A 16,719-nucleotide genomic window follows, 5' to 3' on the forward strand; every position below is an offset into this window, starting at 1 on the left:
AGCAGGAGAGCTTGGGTAACTGGCTAAGTGGGAGAGGCTATGGAAATGATTGAGTGCTTTGACGTTTTGGAATGTGAAGACTCCTGCTGCAAAGTCTGTGAAGGACTTACTTTTATAGAAGAGAAAGTCCTACTACTTCGATATGCCTGTACAGATACAGTCTGTCTGATTTGTCGAAATGCAGAGATGGCAGTGATCATTCAAATGGCCTGATGGGACCATTGCTTGTTTATAGGTCAGTCCTGAGCTGGTTCAGTGACTGATGAGCACCAGAGACAGGTAACTAAAGCTGAGGATGTAACAACAGCCTTGCTGTCTATGATTAATGATGGACACCATTAATTCCATTCATTTACATTAATGGACCACACTCCCTAGGACATTCTTCTTTTACATCTCGGCCTCTTATACGGTCTAATGACTGTCACAACATGGCCGTCTTCTGTAACACCTTGAGAATAGCCATTTTGTTTTTGATACTTATATAAGTGCATTTTGCTAGTCTTAGTTTTAGAGAGGCCAGCTCCTCATTTTGGACACATCTATACAGTCTGTTTCACTCAGTGATGAGAGTTAAGTACAATTAGTGGCTTTAACTTAGTTCAGTAGAGCATGTTGGCTGTATAGGGTTGGTGGTTTGATGCTTGAGCAAGATACTGAACCATGAATTACTCCTGTGTGTGTGTGTGTGCGACTGCGCATGCACATATGTGCGTGTATGTGTGTGTGTGTGTGTGTTTGTGTATGTATGTATGGGTGTAAGGTAAAATGTAAAATAAAGTAAAAACAAAACATACATGTCCTGAAAATGCACAAAACAATATGAGCAGCGTCAGCCCTGCGATTGACTGGCGACCAGCCCAGGGTGTACCCTGCCTCGCGCATGTTGTCACCTGGGATAGGCTCCAGTCCCCCCGCGACCCTGACGGATAAGCAGTATAGACAATGAATGAATGAATGAATATGAGCAGCATTTTCTACAAACATGCACAACCTCTGTTTGGTGTAATTGTCTGGGATTTTTTCCTCACATAGATATCCACATTTACATATCAAGCATTTCAGAGCCACACTGAAAGTTTGACTGATACTAAAAATAGTTGGGCTCAGAGCAGGACTTCAGAATTATTTACTTCGCACACAAAAGCAGGAAACTCTCTTTTAGCAGTGAATGACATTATGTTGTGACACTCAAAATCAAAGGAATGATGATGTTTGTTGTTGCTCAGCGCATTCAAAAGACTGGCAGGCTGATGTACTGCAGAGCTTGATGAGGGAACAAAGCAAGCTATTTAAGCATCACTAAAGACTAAAAATATTTACAGAAACTTGTTAAAATATAGCCTCCTAAAATTACAGCTTGCATCTGACGAGTTCAATCCTGCAATATTTTTTCAGTCTCTTCTGCTGCTTCGTCAGAGCTTTCACTGGCTTCAGTAATTCTGATGATTTGACTTTGCTGTTCGTCCTGTGCCGTAGTCTGTGAAGATATGCCTCAGTGATAATTCTGATGTTGATACTGTTTTTGACAATTGATATTGAGTTGCCATATTTGCAAACTATTCCTGTGGAAATCAAAGTAGCGTCAAAACGTTTTTAAAGTCTGTGCAGCAGTGAACTAATTAAATACAATGTGTAGGTATGCTAGTTTAGTTAATGTGCAAGAATTCACTTTTTGTTTGATGGACAAAATCAGTATTAGACTTTTAATCCACTCAGCATCTTTAAAACTTAAAACTTTCTGTTTTTTGCTTTTTTTTATTTGTTTGCAAAATTCAGACCTCCTATCCTTAAGTAAAAATCAGCCCTATTGCCATATCAGCATCTATTTCTACAGTATTTCCTGTCATTCAAACCTAAAGTTCACTCACTGCACAGTCTTCAGAAGTATGTAGAAGGGTCCTAATGGCACAGATTAAGAAGCAATTTAATACAGAAAAGGGGATTAGAAACACTATGGGCTGCACTAATCCTTAACCTTTAGTCCTGTTCTCATGGAGCCACAATATGTGCAAAACGATAGCATCACAGGGCCAGAGTTAGTAAATTTCCATTAGGGCCACCCTTCTTTATTCCCACCAGCACATTTAAAGGCATTAGGCATGCTTTGTCAAGGCTAATAAAAAGGACCAGCAGAGCTATCACACACCCCCGACTTGTTTCAGAAAAAGCACTGTTCCATGTGAAGTTTTCATAACCCATTATGATAATCTGCCTGAGTCTCTGAAGGGCAGAGGATAGACAGGCAGATAGATGCTTCTGGGGTGACTGCTCCACAGCCTCTGCATGGATAAAACAGTTTCTGTCTGCGCAACAACGACAGAAGCTCACTCCTATCTGCCGAGAAGAGCTGAAATGAAAGACAACACACCGCGAGAAAAGAGGAGTATGAATCGGGGATCGGGTCAGAAAAGACAAACAGGAACATTTTGGGAGGGTGACAAAGTAAAAGAAGTTTAATGTATTCTTTCCTATCTCATTTCAATTATAAATCATATATGCAAAAGTATTGTGCATTGTGTGTTTAAATTTTTTTTTATAAAACATGTATTTTATGTTTATATGCAAATATATGCCCCACTTTGTGTTTGTGAACTTACTCCTAAGTTGTCCTTAAGCTTAACAGACACTACATTACAAATTACGCTTTGATTTTCAAATGAAACGGTTTCTCTTGCTTTTCTCTTAAAATAGTGGAATTCTGGCCTCTGTATGCCAGATTTGAGAAGGTCAACATTTCCTCCATTTCTCCTTTCTCATTTGGGCAAACCTGCTTCTAATCTCTGCAGGAGAAGAGTGTTTCTCTGATAGGAAACAGGGTCACACCATACATCAATCATTCATATCTAAATTTGTGCAGCGCAAAGATTCAATTTTCGGCACTTTGTAGGGTTTGCTGTTGGTTATATGGTTTTATTTATACATCAAACTCCATTCATTATTTATTTGTTTTTCAGCCATCAAGTTTTGATGCCATTTTCTTGAAAGTAAAGCTCATATGCGTGAAACACATGGATAAATCAAGAGAATTTTTGAGGTTTTAACTGTAAACTTTCAATGATTGTGTATTGTTACACTTCCAGCTTAAACTGTTCTTGATAAACAACCACATCTCTGTTACCTGCTCTCTCTGTATTTGTTGCCCAGAAACAAAGGCCTTGGAGTGTTTGGGACTGAAACAAAATTTGCTGATATTTTGGTTCGTACTGTATGTTTGGCCACATGTCCTGCTGAGCGCTAAATCTGTCTGCTTTTATAACCAGAAATTGTTTTGCAAGATCCTTCCCTCTCTTTGCCCTCTCCAGAGTCACAGAGATAAAACTCCCACATCAATGCTCTATTTCAAGTCTCAACCTGTATGAAGCTCTTCAACTTCATGTCAGTTTTGTGTTGTGATAGTATTGTATTTATCACTCTTCTTCCTGTTCCCAGGCCACTACTGAGCAGAAGAAGCTGAGCCATGCTGGATCCAAGCCCTCCCTCTCCGAGAGCAGCGGCCGACTCCCTCAGATAGCCATGAACACCTGCAAGTACAATGGCGGAGTGGTGAGACCACTAGTGGGCAGCCTGGCGTCCTCGTCGCGCCGCAACCTCGCAGAGCTTGACTCGGAGACGCAGCCGTTGCAGACGCTGCATAGCTCTGGCCTGGAGGTGGTGGTGTCCAAGGGCAACGGCGGCGAAGACCCCAGCAAAGCGTCCAATGACAGCTTGGTTAGGGAGGGCAGTGGGCGTGGTGGAGGCAGGGCACCGCAGAAGAAGAACAGGGACATTGGCTACAAGCTCGGCCACCGGAGGGCTCTGTTTGAGAAGCGGAAGCGGCTCAGTGACTACGCACTCATCTTTGGGATGTTTGGGATTGTTGTCATGGTGACAGAGACAGAACTGTCATGGGGGGTTTACACTAAGGTAGGTTGTGCATGCGTGCAATGCGAGAGTGGGAGCTTTGTGTGTTGTCATTGCTATTGTGAAAGTTTGATTTTACGTGGGGTTGGCAGCTGTCACATTTATGAAGAGTGATTATTATTACAGACATGCTATGGCACAAATACAAATAAAAAAGAGTGTCATGTGATCTGCACTATGAGAGTCTTTTGATTGGTTAATCCATAGAGTGATTGCCTTTTTATTAAATGTTTTTATTCAGTAATTTCTTGAATGTTTGTGTTACCAATTGATTTTTTTTCCCCTGAAATATCCATTTTCATTATTGGCATCAGACTTTGGCCAAAGGATTGGTCCCACTACTGGTGCCTTTGTGGCTATCTGTCATTCCTTGTGAGGCAACCATCTAAAATCACTAGCTCACAGCAGGACAAGGAGCTGGAGAGAGAGGGATATTAGTGGAGGAAAATGGGATGAAGAGATTCAGACGGAGAGAGATAAAGACGAGTAGAGATGAATAGAAAGGTCACCAAGTCTAAAAGATGTGAATGACGTTCCAGGTTCTTTAAACTGCCCGACAGCACATCAGAGAGATCAGACAGAACAGCATGCTTTAGGAACAAGTGAGACTCTTGAACAAAGACACCAGCAAGGCAGTTTGGTTTCAATGTTGTGGTGACCAGGTCACCACTCCTTGACCTGTCCTTGTCCTCTGAATCAGCCAGTCAGTTCTGCTGCGTCAGGGTGTTTGGGGAAGAATATTGTTCACTCAATCATTCAGAGCCGCTTCTGTCACAGTATTTTGGCTATTTACTCTGGAGCTGACATTGCAGTGCACTGCAGTACATAATAGGTCACAGTGTCTTTCATCTCTGGAAATAAGAGCATCTCTTTAACCATAGTTTATAATTTGTATGGGAGTAAAAACCCAACAGTGCTGGAGACCATATAGGAGGCTTTTACATTTATTAACTTGTGCATGTTGAAGGTGTATTGATTACTTGGGCTCCAAATTCACAAGAAGAAAATCACAGATGTTAAACTTATATTATTCTAACGTTGATACAGTATTATAACTTGTTAGTAGATAATTTGTAGACGTTTGTTGGTGAAGGGAAAGGGGCTTTCAGCACTTCTTTTTTTTTATTGTATAAAACCAAAGTTACATCATGGTGCTGAAGCTGTGAGAAAGAGGCATTTTCAAAACTCTGGTGCTTTCAAGGAGTCTTTGGCATCCAAAGTTTGAGACTCAGAATCTTTTAGGAATTTAGGAACTGCAATGCCGAAAACATTGCACGTCAGCGGACTGAAACAAATCTCCGATGTAGTTTGTCGTATAAAAACTTTGAAGATAAGATGAGATAAGATAAGATAAGATAATCCTTTAAGTATCCTTTGGTATACTAAGTACAATTATAGGTTAATGTGGACTAAAACACACAAAACCACTGATATATTCCTATCACAAGGGAGAGACTTTTTCCAGTTGTATCTGTCAGATTGAAAATGCTTTTGATTACACATAGGTATGTGTGCGTGTGTGTCTGTACAATCTGGTAAGTCAGCGTGGTAATCTACTAAAAGATGATTTATGGGGCTTTAAGATGGTCAATAGGTTTTCCTGTGACTGTTACTAAGTGGGGTTCAGTTCATTCATCAAGCTGACCTCAGCTGAAATGAAAATGACCTCTCTGAGTGGCACAACACCCCCCTACACACACACACACACACACACACACACACACACACACACATCAGATGGGTGGCATGTGCTGTGTGTTGGTCCATTTTCCATCTCACGTCACACAGCAGACACTTGAGGCTCAGCCAAGGTTTTCTGAGCCCTGAAGGAGGGAAACACGTTAAGACGCAGTGAGCTCTGGGACTGAAAAATCCTTGAACCTCTGGCAGGTGGATTAATTGGTTTACTCAATGTTATTTCACCAGGGACTTCTCAAAACAATTTCAGTCATTAGAATGTCTTGAGAACATGTGGCCGACCTGAGGGGCAAAGCAATCTAGTTGATAGCTAAAAATACCCTCTGTAATATGGACCACCAAAGGACAGAGTAATATTGAACAGCTCCCACTGTCACCACACTGACGATTATGAGCGATATTTCGAGTTGTTGTTTTTGTCATTTGTTGACTGTGTCGTTATTATAATAACAACCCCAGGATCATTAGCCTGCTGCAAAATGGCATTTTTACACCATGGTTGTTAAATTGATTTATCAATTGGCATTTTACCAACATAGCGGGTGGGAGGGGGCTTGAGTAGTACAGGTCCTCATTTACACACAAACACAAACACACACACACACACACACACACACACACACACACTGCAGCATGAGCATCCAGTTGGCCTATTTATCACCAGCAACCCTCTCTGTGGTGCCCCCCTGCTAATGCTAGCCTTGCCTTTTCAGCACCTACCATTAATGGAAAGTCCCCCCTGTTAGTGCTGGGCTTTGATTAATTGGTAGTTTAGATGGTGGGGAACAGCAGCCATAGATAATATCAGGCTGCACCTCCACCTGCAGCTGCATTGTTTAACAACATCCTGACTGTAGTGTTTGTGTGTAAAACCCCATTATCAGGTCTTAGTTGGACTTTTATGCTGTACTGCGTGTGTGTGTGTGTGGCTCTATATACTTGTGTGTATACATGTGTTTATATGGGGATAATTGCAGGTATTTACTGTATTGTGTTACAGTAAACAGTTTTAACTGGAATTCTTTTTTTTTTCTTAACTACCTCATTTTATCTTGTTGCTAAGAAGTAACATAAGACTCTGAAATCATTGGTTGTTTAGAGATAAGTCACAATACATGATTTGTTGTTCTGATAAGATTAAATATCTTAATAAAAAGTAATAATTGTGTCAATTTAATGTGTATCTAATACATTTTTTCCTGTTTTTTTTCTCTCTCACCATAGGAATCTTCATACTCATTTGCACTGAAATGCCTTATCAGCCTTTCCACTGTTATATTGCTTGGTCTTATAATAATGTACCATGCCCGGGAAATCCAGGTGAGTCTACCTCAGATAAAATAACATCATTTTATTCACAGCAGCAGAAGTGTTCTGAAAATGTTGATCATCAGGATAATGAAGGTTTCTGATCTGGCATTTGGGAATTGCTAAAAAAAAAAAAAAAAAAGGTTAACTCAAAAGAATTATTGAAAAATTACTTTTATTGTGTGAAAAAATTGTTTTGACATTTATTTATGTAGACTAAAATACTGATATTATATGAGGGTTTTCTTTGTAGCATTTTATTACATCGTTTGTTGTTCTGCTTGGATCAAAGTTATACTAAATTATTTGCCATTTTCTATATATTCTTTGTCTACTTGATCTGAACTTCAACAGACTTATCACATTTAAATTGAATTAAATATCCAAATCTTGGATTCACTTTTTTATGGCCACAACATATGGTGACAACAAATGAAAGAATTTTAAATATCCTCTCCTTCATTTTATACACATTTTACTCTAATTCATCATGATTTCTTCAGATCTTTACTATAATTTCAAATGAAATCTGCTGTATCTGAAATCTGTTTGATTTGAAAAATGCAGGTCTTACAGTCTGAATTTGCAAACAGTTTGAAGTTGTGGGGGGTGGCAAGAAAATGTTGAAAAAGCCAAAATCTCAAACACCAAACTAAAAAAAGTCGCATAAGTAGAAGAAGAAGAAAATTGTATAACAAGTTATTGGTCTGCTTGTCTTATTTCCCAGCTCTTTATGGTTGACAATGGTGCGGACGATTGGAGGATAGCCATGACGTATGAGCGGATCTTCTTCATTGTGCTGGAGCTGCTGGTGTGTGCCATCCATCCCATCCCGGGCCAGTATGTCTTCACCTGGACAGCACGGCTGGCCTTTACCTACACACCGTCGGTGGCCGATGCTGACGTAGACATCATCCTCTCCATCCCCATGTTCCTGAGACTCTACCTGATAGGCAGGGTCATGTTGCTCCACAGCAAGCTGTTCACTGATGCTTCGTCTCGCAGCATTGGTGCCCTCAACAAGATAAACTTCAACACACGCTTTGTCATGAAGACCCTCATGACCATCTGTCCAGGAACTGTTCTGCTGGTGTTCAGTATATCCTCCTGGATCATTGCTGCATGGACTGTGCGCGTCTGTGAGAGGTAAACACAGGGTTGTGAATAATGGATGTTGCTGGGGACAAACTGAAAAACAAAATGGCTGGTGCACAATCACGCGTTGTGGATTCTAGCTCCTTTCTTCCTGCACTCTTTTCGTCTCTGTTTTGTCCAGAGCTTGTCAATGTTACCTTGTTTTCATGTGGCCTGGTCCACGAACATGTGGGGAATCATCAGGACAGGTTACGTTTAAATACGGTACACATGAAAGCATACACTGATGCATACTACTACGTTGCCTTAGCATTTAAACATCCCTGATATGTTTGATTAGCAATCGTTCCACAACCCTCCATTCCTTGTTTTTTATTGCTATTTTAGATGGCTTGTCCATAATTCATGAGTGTCTAATTGTTTGTTTGCTGAATGGTTTGTTTTGGTAATGCAGAGCAGCCCCCAGGCTCCCCTAACCTGTTTTCTCCCCCAAACTGCGCATCGGGCTTCGTCTCAAGGGGGCAGCAGCAATTCTCACTGAAAATGAAAGAGGCAGGGAGAAATGAAAAGCTTTTTTCCCTCTCTCGTTTAGCATTTGCATAGGGAAATGAGACATTAATGGCAGCTTTGATGTTTCAAAGTCATTTTGGCATAGTTGGAGTTGGGGGGGGGGGGGTCTATAGTTGCAGTTCTCGTCAGACTCAATATGATGCTGTACCTATGCTGTACTGTAAAATTCAAAATTTAGCTCATACGAAGGCCCAGACTACAGATGATCAGTGTCCTCTTGCAGCTCACCTCGCCTGCTTTTACTAAATACCCCTCCTTTCCTCTAACTCTTCTCTTAACTACCCCGCTCGTGTTTACACCTAACACTAACCACTCCTCCTTGCACACCTCTGGATCCTCTGGGACCTTCAGTACCTCCAACTGTCGGTTGGTGGATTTACACCTCACAGAGTGACCTGGCAGTGAAAAGAACAGCTTAACAGCTTTGATACCAGCTCCTCTGGCACTCAGTGGCAGGACAGTGAAGTGTAACTGCTATCATGCCAACTTAATGTTTGCATATGGTCAAAACATCACACAGTAAAGTATTTTTATTTAGTAATCTCTCTATACACAATATACCCAATTTGGAAATTCTGTGACTATTGCTGCACAGTCATTCATTATCTGTCTTTCTCATTCCCAACCTTTAAGACATACAGAAAAGAGCAAGATTATAATTTGCTACTTAAAATTACCCAAGAATATCAATACCACTCTTTGGTCTGTTTGGTAAATATGTAGCTGGAAGCAACAATCAGCTGTCTTAGCTTAGCTCAAAGATTTGAAACAGAAGAAAACCATACAACCTATCCATGAAGTTCCTCATTCCAACTTGGAAATAGTCAATGCTTAACATGACATATTGTTGTTTTTACACTTACTAGTTCTTTGTAAAGAGGCTCAATGTTTCTAGTCTTTTTGCAAAGCTAAGCTAACCAGTTGGTGGCTCCAAAGACAAGAATTAAATCTCTGAAGTCACCCATAGGTTTCTGAAAAGCCATTGTGAAGCTCAGTGTGTTGGCTCCTTCCTCATCTTGGCCTGACTCTGGCTAACTCACAGCTAAACCAGAAATAAGCAAAGATAGAGAACACAGGCTTCTTGGACTGTCTTTTCATACAATTAACAGCAAAACAATCCTTATTATTTGCCTAATATTTGCATGAAAAATTTTCCAAAAGACACCAACACCACAAAGTAATCAAAGTAGCAATCATGGAAGGGGAAATTAGCAAAATAGACCAAAACCACTTTGTAGCCTAGAAACAAAGTTACTAAAGTTGGTATTTTAATACTTGGGGTCAGTGGGGACTGACTCACTGTTGGAGCCAGCCTCAAGTGGCATTTCTAGGAAATGCAATTTTTTGCCTGCTCCACATTGGCTTCATTTTTCAACTCCAGTGGTTGTTGTTTGGGCAGCTCTAGCCATACAGACATAAGAGTTGTAGATCTCATCTATGTTGCTGAAAGACAACATATACATGGATTTCTCAAAATTTTGCACTTTAAAAATTTAGTAATGAAAGTTTTGGCTAAAGACAAATGAGACAGGAATTCCATATAAAATATACTAGAAAAGACTACAAAACTGGACATCTAACAGTGCACATCCCTAACCCGACTGTATGCCAATGTCAGTTTGGAAATCTGGACATTTTTAAATAGTGGCTGGATGAGAAGCACAGACTCTCAGTCTTAGTTTTCTCACACAAACACTTTCTGTGACATACATACTTTCCATGGGCAGTGCATGCTGATAGTCCCTTGGTTTCATTTTTAAAATAATGTGTGCTCAGACAGATGGATTGGTGCAAACATGCACATTTAGGTGTGTGTGTGTGTGTGTGTGTGTGTTTGTGTGTGTGTGGGTGTGTGTGCATGTGTGTGTGTGTCTATAATGTTTTGTTGTACTTTCTATTTCCCCACTATGCTGCTCCATAGGGATGCCATGTGAGTCCTCGTTCTCTAGCCGTGGAAAAAAAAAACAACTTATCATTTTGCACCGAGCTGGCGCCACTGCTGCCCTGAGTGGGGTTGGAGGGTGGGATGGTAGTGGGAAAAAGGGGCAGAAGGGGAAAAAGGGGCAGCTCCTTTCCAAACTCAGTATGTCAAAGGAGGATTAGGTAGGCCTTCTAGTTGGCAAAGTGGCACCATCCTTCTTCTGAGAAAGCAGGCTTTTAGTGGCTATAGGAGCACAGCAGAGACCAATGTTATGAGCAGCACTTTGAAGCAAGCGTCTCTTTGCTAACTGTTGTGTGTTAGGCTGGTAAGGGCTGGAGGAGATAGAGGAGGTGGAGGAGGAGGAGGAGGAGGAGGAGGAGGAAATTTGTGCTAAAATGGAGCAGCTCCTTCAAGTCACCTTCACAAATCTGCCAAAGGCCAATTTGTCTTCTCTCATTTTTTTCTCTCCCTCTCCTTATGCAATTGTTATGGATCCATATTGCACAAAAAGTCTTTTTAGAAGCAACTCCAAAGATTTGTCAAGGAGCAAAAGCCTCTCTGTTCTTTGTGTTCACACATTACCATCCCATTATGTGTCTCCCTTCACAAAATTAATTGAACAGTGTTGTAATGGTTTTCCACACACTTTTGTTGCTTCTACCCCAGAGACTTTGCTCTAGAGGTGAGGACAGTTTGTCTCCCATAGCCGAAAGAAGTTCTGAGTATGCAAGGAGTGGACTAACGTCAGTGTCAAAAATCATTTTGTGTACTAGGTAATGTCATTTTGGTCTGGGGCTTGTATTACTATCTAGCGCTGCATGATTTTAGTCGGCAAATATATATGACTATTGTTATGCAGTTTGAAGCTAGGCAGGAAAATGAGGGCTTGCTTTCCATTGTTGCACAGCACATTGTTTGTAAACTGAGACACTCTGGACGGAGGAGTATGATCTGTGCTAAATGCAGTGTCTCCAGTTTTTTGTTACACCTGTGAACTGAATGTCCTCATCCCCCTTCGTCCCCTCCTCTGGTAAACATTGAAACAGCATGCAAGTTTTCATGTTTACTTATCAATCCCATCATTTCAAGTAAAAAGAAAAAAAAAGGAAAAAAAAAAAAAAAGAGGCGCTTGTTTCCCAAAGTGCTGTGTGTGACTTTTGTATCTTCTGTTAAATGCGCCGTTGCACTGTCACATTGACCACGCTCCTGAGCCAATCAAAGGGCAGTACGGTGTGAGATTGGACGAGCACGGAGTCTACCTGGAAAATGCCTAGATGGGGGGAATGAAAGACACACAACCAAGGGGACAGAGAGGGATAGAGGGGTGGAAGGAGTGGAAGAGTTGGGAGGAATGCTAATGTTACAGTAGATGGATTTAACACTGGTCACTGGCTCCCTTTTCCGTCTTTCTTGATACAGTCCATCTCCAGAGCTAACCTACCTCAACTAAGCTCCTTAACTAAGCTCTTTTGGCTTCTTCTCCCTTGCTACCATAAGGCTTCCTCCCTCTCTCTCTCTTCCTCCTGACTGATCCCTTGCAGATCTCCTACTGTACCCATCTAACGTGGCATGCTTTGCAATTTTTCCTCATCTCTCCCCACTACTGATTCAATGTCCCAATGCCTTCCCTTATCCATAACAAGCAGGCCTAATCTCACAGTTACACTCTTGCATGCATGCCTTGCCTGCCTCCCTGGTTTCTCACTTCCCCTTTAACTGTTATCTAATTCTCTTCCTCTCCTGTTCTAACTCTGTTATCTGAAACAAAATGCTGTATTTCAAGGCGATGTGAGCCTGCTGTTTCTCACCTCGCTTTCTCTAGTGAAGACCCGTAGGCTATGTAAAAGACAAGCTTTCAGAAAGTTTAGCTGACTTTCCCTCAGAGCACAGCCCCGGATCATCAGGTTTGAGTTACTAGTCAGCTACACCTATACCCAAGGTATGACATCCAGATTGTGTCATCGGTTGGCCACAAGACACAAACAGCACCAGCCAGCAACCAGTGTTTAAATGTCTAACCAAAGAAACAAACACCGGTATAACCTGAACTTCTAGCTATACATAAAACATTCATGTAGATTTTACAGCTTTGCAATTTGTGGACTACAAGTGACATAAATTAAAAAAATGCTGTTCTTTCTAGTTTGTTATCAAATTCAAATTCACAAAGCACCAAAATGGGTGGCAACATAAAATGCCTCCTTATTCTCTTGGCTAAGCAGATGATGACAAGGTTGAAATGTGTCTGTTATTTCAATGCATTTCTGTCCTCAAACGCTGGCATAAATCTGACAGACATGGAAGGACAAACTGACACTGATCCAATGTTGGATGTCATGCCTAACACTGAACAAGGATCACACGGTGAACTATATCTACAGTTTCCTATGCATTTTCAGTATAACTGACTAGGACACCTTTCTCCGAATCTAAATCATTCACAAGATTATCTTTAAATTGAGCATCTTCTCCACAAAGAGAGATGGATTTTATGCAAATTGTTGCAACCTCAAGGACAGGTGGATTCTCTATGGTTTGATGACTTGATCTGATAATTTGTTTTCAATCCATGCACTCTGGGCAGACATAGTATTGACAAAGTCATATACAAAGCCTGCAAACATATTTGCATAACAGAGACCGTGGAAGTTATAATCACCCAAAATATGATCTGCTCTGAAGATCTGGAACCAGACCTGTGCTGTTCTTGGTTAAAAGACAAGTAGTGTAGCTTGAAGTAGGTGGTTCCTTAAAATGTTACACTTATTACTTTTACTTGAGTTTCGAATACATCCATTTTCAGGCATAATTACTTTTTATTTCTGGAGGTTTTTTTTTAGCCCATTATAGATATAAAATTAATTAGTGTTGAAAAGGTAAATAGTTGTGATTACCTATTTCCTACCAGTTTGGGATAGTCACAATTCTTGTAGAGTTGCTGTCCTCAATGTATGAAGTGCTCTCAGACACTGGGTAACTCTGAGACATATTCATTTCCTGTGAACTATAATCTGATTTTACCTCCAATGTCTCAATGTCTCACCGCAGACTTGTGTTCTCTGGGTTTCTTTTCACATGAGAACTTGAACTATGACAAAGAGGACGACATGCTAAATTGTCTAGGAGCATATTACCAAGCAAAAATAGTAATACTATGAGTATCGTAAAGCATTTGGTGTCAATGCACACACTTAAAGTATTGTTTTTGGTTGCTTGTAAATACTGCATCACCTCACACTTGCAGAAGTGCATCTCCTTACCTCAAGTAAAATAAATTATCTATTAATATTAGAGCTGTTTCAACCATGGCAGCACTTTTAGTGCCCATGCTCAATTCAGCCCAAACACTACACTTGTCATATGTCTTTGCAGAGACAATCCCATTATGTTCTTATATTGTGTTAATATGTTCTGATTTAAGGAGAAAAACACAGCCAAAAAACAAATATTTTGTTGATTACTTTATTTCATGATATGATGAAATAAGGTAATCAACAATTTGATAGACAAATTAAGGATTCAACAAAACATTTGAAGACCCCTCGTTGTTAGCCTTTTACTTGTTCTGATGTTATTAAGATACTTGTTGTTTCTTGTCTTTTTTTCTGAACAAAAAGCGATAGAACTTTCATGCTGTAAAAGTTTCATGTACTCCTAACACTTTATCAGTCAGGTTTGCAACACACACCTGGGAAAGAATAATCCTTTCTTTCTTTTCTCATCTATGTTCTTAGCTGCGTTTTGTCAGGTATAGAAAGCCTGATATCTGAAGGTTTCACAGCAACAAACTAGGGAGAACAAACTGCCTGAAAATCCCCACTTGTTATAAAAGAAACCTTGAAACCAGTTTGGGCAGGCGCTTTGTGGGGCACCTCAACGTAGGTAGAGATTAGTTTAACAGCAGTCTCACGGGTTCCAATGAGCAAGCGCTACCTTAAAGCCAAACCTGGTGTTGTGGGCAGCACTTTAGGTGGAGTCCTCTGTGCACCGGGAAAAAAATGCTTAGCTGTACTTAGCTGGCAGTGGAGGCGGACTAGAGGTGGTGTTTCAAAGCTTGTCATGTCAATTCCTTGGAGCTTACTATTTCTGTAGGCAAAGAACATTTTTTAAAAAAAGTATGGGGACTGTTGTGATCTTGTTTCCAGCTTGAGATTTGGTAACAGGTTTTATGGTGAGTGAGATACAAGAACTCACTGCTGAGTTTTGCGGAGGTGTCTCTAGTCTTATTCAATGAAGCACCTACAGTAGGATGCTCACTATCTGATCACCCCAGAGACATAACCACACTCCAGCACTGAAGCATTAAGATTAAGGGCTTTGTGAGCAGAGCTTCCTGTCTGGCTGCCTCTGAGACTAAGAAGGACAGGAGACGCCTGACTTTTCTTAAATAATATAAAAGTTTGCAAGAGTAGTGCCCCAATACTGCATCAAGGGTTAGCTGACATCTTTTACTTGATTATTTGTAACAGGGTGACTGGCAGGAAATCTCACTAGTTAAACAAGTGTAGTGAACTCTTTGGAGGTTGTCATACATCATAATTAAAACGGATGAGGTTTACAAAAACACACACTTGATCATTTCTGAAGCCTGCCGCGCTGCAAAATCTTCAAGTCAGCAAACTAACAGCTCTTTAATCTTAGATTCACGACTCAGTTGGTTAACAGCAATACATTATGTATAGTTTATGATTACATCAAAATTGTATTGCCATTGGTGCAAGGACATAATTTCATTCCCAGCAGCAATTATACAGTAGGTGTAACAAAGGCACATGAAGTCATACTTAACCGAAAACTGATGAATATGTCCTGTCGCACAACAAACTTATCTTTTACCTTATATTTTATGTTAATTGGCTACAATACAATTAAAACACACCTTGTGAGATCCCTGCTTCTCCATGTTTGATTATCAGATGAGGTGTCACTGTGACATTGTGTGAATTCAGTTACCAGGCGCACAGTTACTCAGGCACAAAGCCCAGATATCAAGATGGGTGTGGATGGGCCTATTACTTTCAGTCTTCTGCAGACATGTTTGAATTGAAGTGAGTGGAACACAAACATCTAAGGAGACCTTCTTCTTACAGTGAAAGCTTTTTTCATTGTAGGCTTACAATGTAGGGAAATAGAGAAAGAGTAAACATGTAAAACATAGGGTGTGAGTGTGACTATACACATTATTAGTTTCTTCCATGCTAGCAACAGTTCTATGTAACCTTTCAAAAAGTGTCTTGTGTCTTTATATTTACATGTTTCTGAAAGATAGGATATAAACTGTTTCAAGACAAGAAACAAGTCTGCAGCCATTGTACCTGCTCTGTGAGGCTGTACTTTGGCACAGTGGTTGTTGAGCTAAATGTCAACATCAGCATGCTAACAAGCTCATAATGACAATGCTAACATGCTGATGTTTAGCAAGTATAATGTTTACCATGTTCACTTTCTTCATTTAATGTGTTAACTTGCTAAATAGCAACAAAAAAAGCATAGCTCAAGCTGACAGGAATGTTTTGGTTTTTTTTTTTTGCAAGCATTTGGTTATAAACCAAACCAATGGAAAGGAACAAAGCCATCATCACACTCAAAGTTTTTTCCACTCATCTTAAGGGAGGCATATCATAGCACAAATTTTAGTCTGTGCTGAATCTGTGTTTCAGACTTCATGGCAATCCATCAAATAGTTGTTGAGATATTTCTCACTGGACCAAAGTGGTGGAAAGACCATCAGGCCGAATAACACTGACACTAAAGTCACCAATAACTTTGACTATATATATAAATATATATATATATATATATTTATATATATATACATTCAGCAGTTAAAATCTAAAAAAATATAAAAATATCTTAACTCAACTTAACTTTTATTTGTTTATCTGAAACTTCTCAACATTATATAATGCACATATCATAAAAATGCTACAGTTCACTTGATGTGTGTGCTGCTGCTGCTTGCTTGCTTGCTTTGCATATTGGCTGCTCTCTAAAAACACTATTAAGTTTGCAGTTTCTTAATTGGGTCATCATCACTTTTGATTTGCTCATGTTTACTGCAACTAACACACTCCCCAAGGAGCATCCCAACATATTTGTCCTCAAGTAATCTTAGCCAGTGCTCACATTCATTTGTATCAACAAGACTTGTACTTGTTGAAAAAATGTTTTGATTTGTTTTTGTGATGTGAAACCAAGGTGCTGGAAGAAGAGGGGAAGTGCTG

General features: G+C 40.1%; 1 protein-coding gene across 2 annotated transcripts in view; it reads left to right on the forward strand.

The window, feature by feature from the left end:
• kcnn1a (potassium intermediate/small conductance calcium-activated channel, subfamily N, member 1a) overlaps positions 1-16,719 on the forward strand; it is a 51,507-nt gene that overhangs the window by 16,134 nt on the left and 18,654 nt on the right. For both annotated transcript variants that reach the window (XM_046409070.1, XM_046409071.1), the window contains exons 2-4: positions 3,433-3,906; positions 6,826-6,921; positions 7,637-8,055. In XM_046409070.1, coding sequence (XP_046265026.1) covers positions 3,433-3,906; positions 6,826-6,921; positions 7,637-8,055 — 989 coding nt within the window. The remainder of the gene's footprint in view (positions 1-3,432; positions 3,907-6,825; positions 6,922-7,636; positions 8,056-16,719) is intronic.

The sequence above is a fragment of the Scatophagus argus genome, chromosome 13 (genome assembly GCF_020382885.2).
Source record: "Scatophagus argus isolate fScaArg1 chromosome 13, fScaArg1.pri, whole genome shotgun sequence".
In the NCBI taxonomy this organism is placed as follows: domain Eukaryota; kingdom Metazoa; phylum Chordata; class Actinopteri; family Scatophagidae; genus Scatophagus; species Scatophagus argus.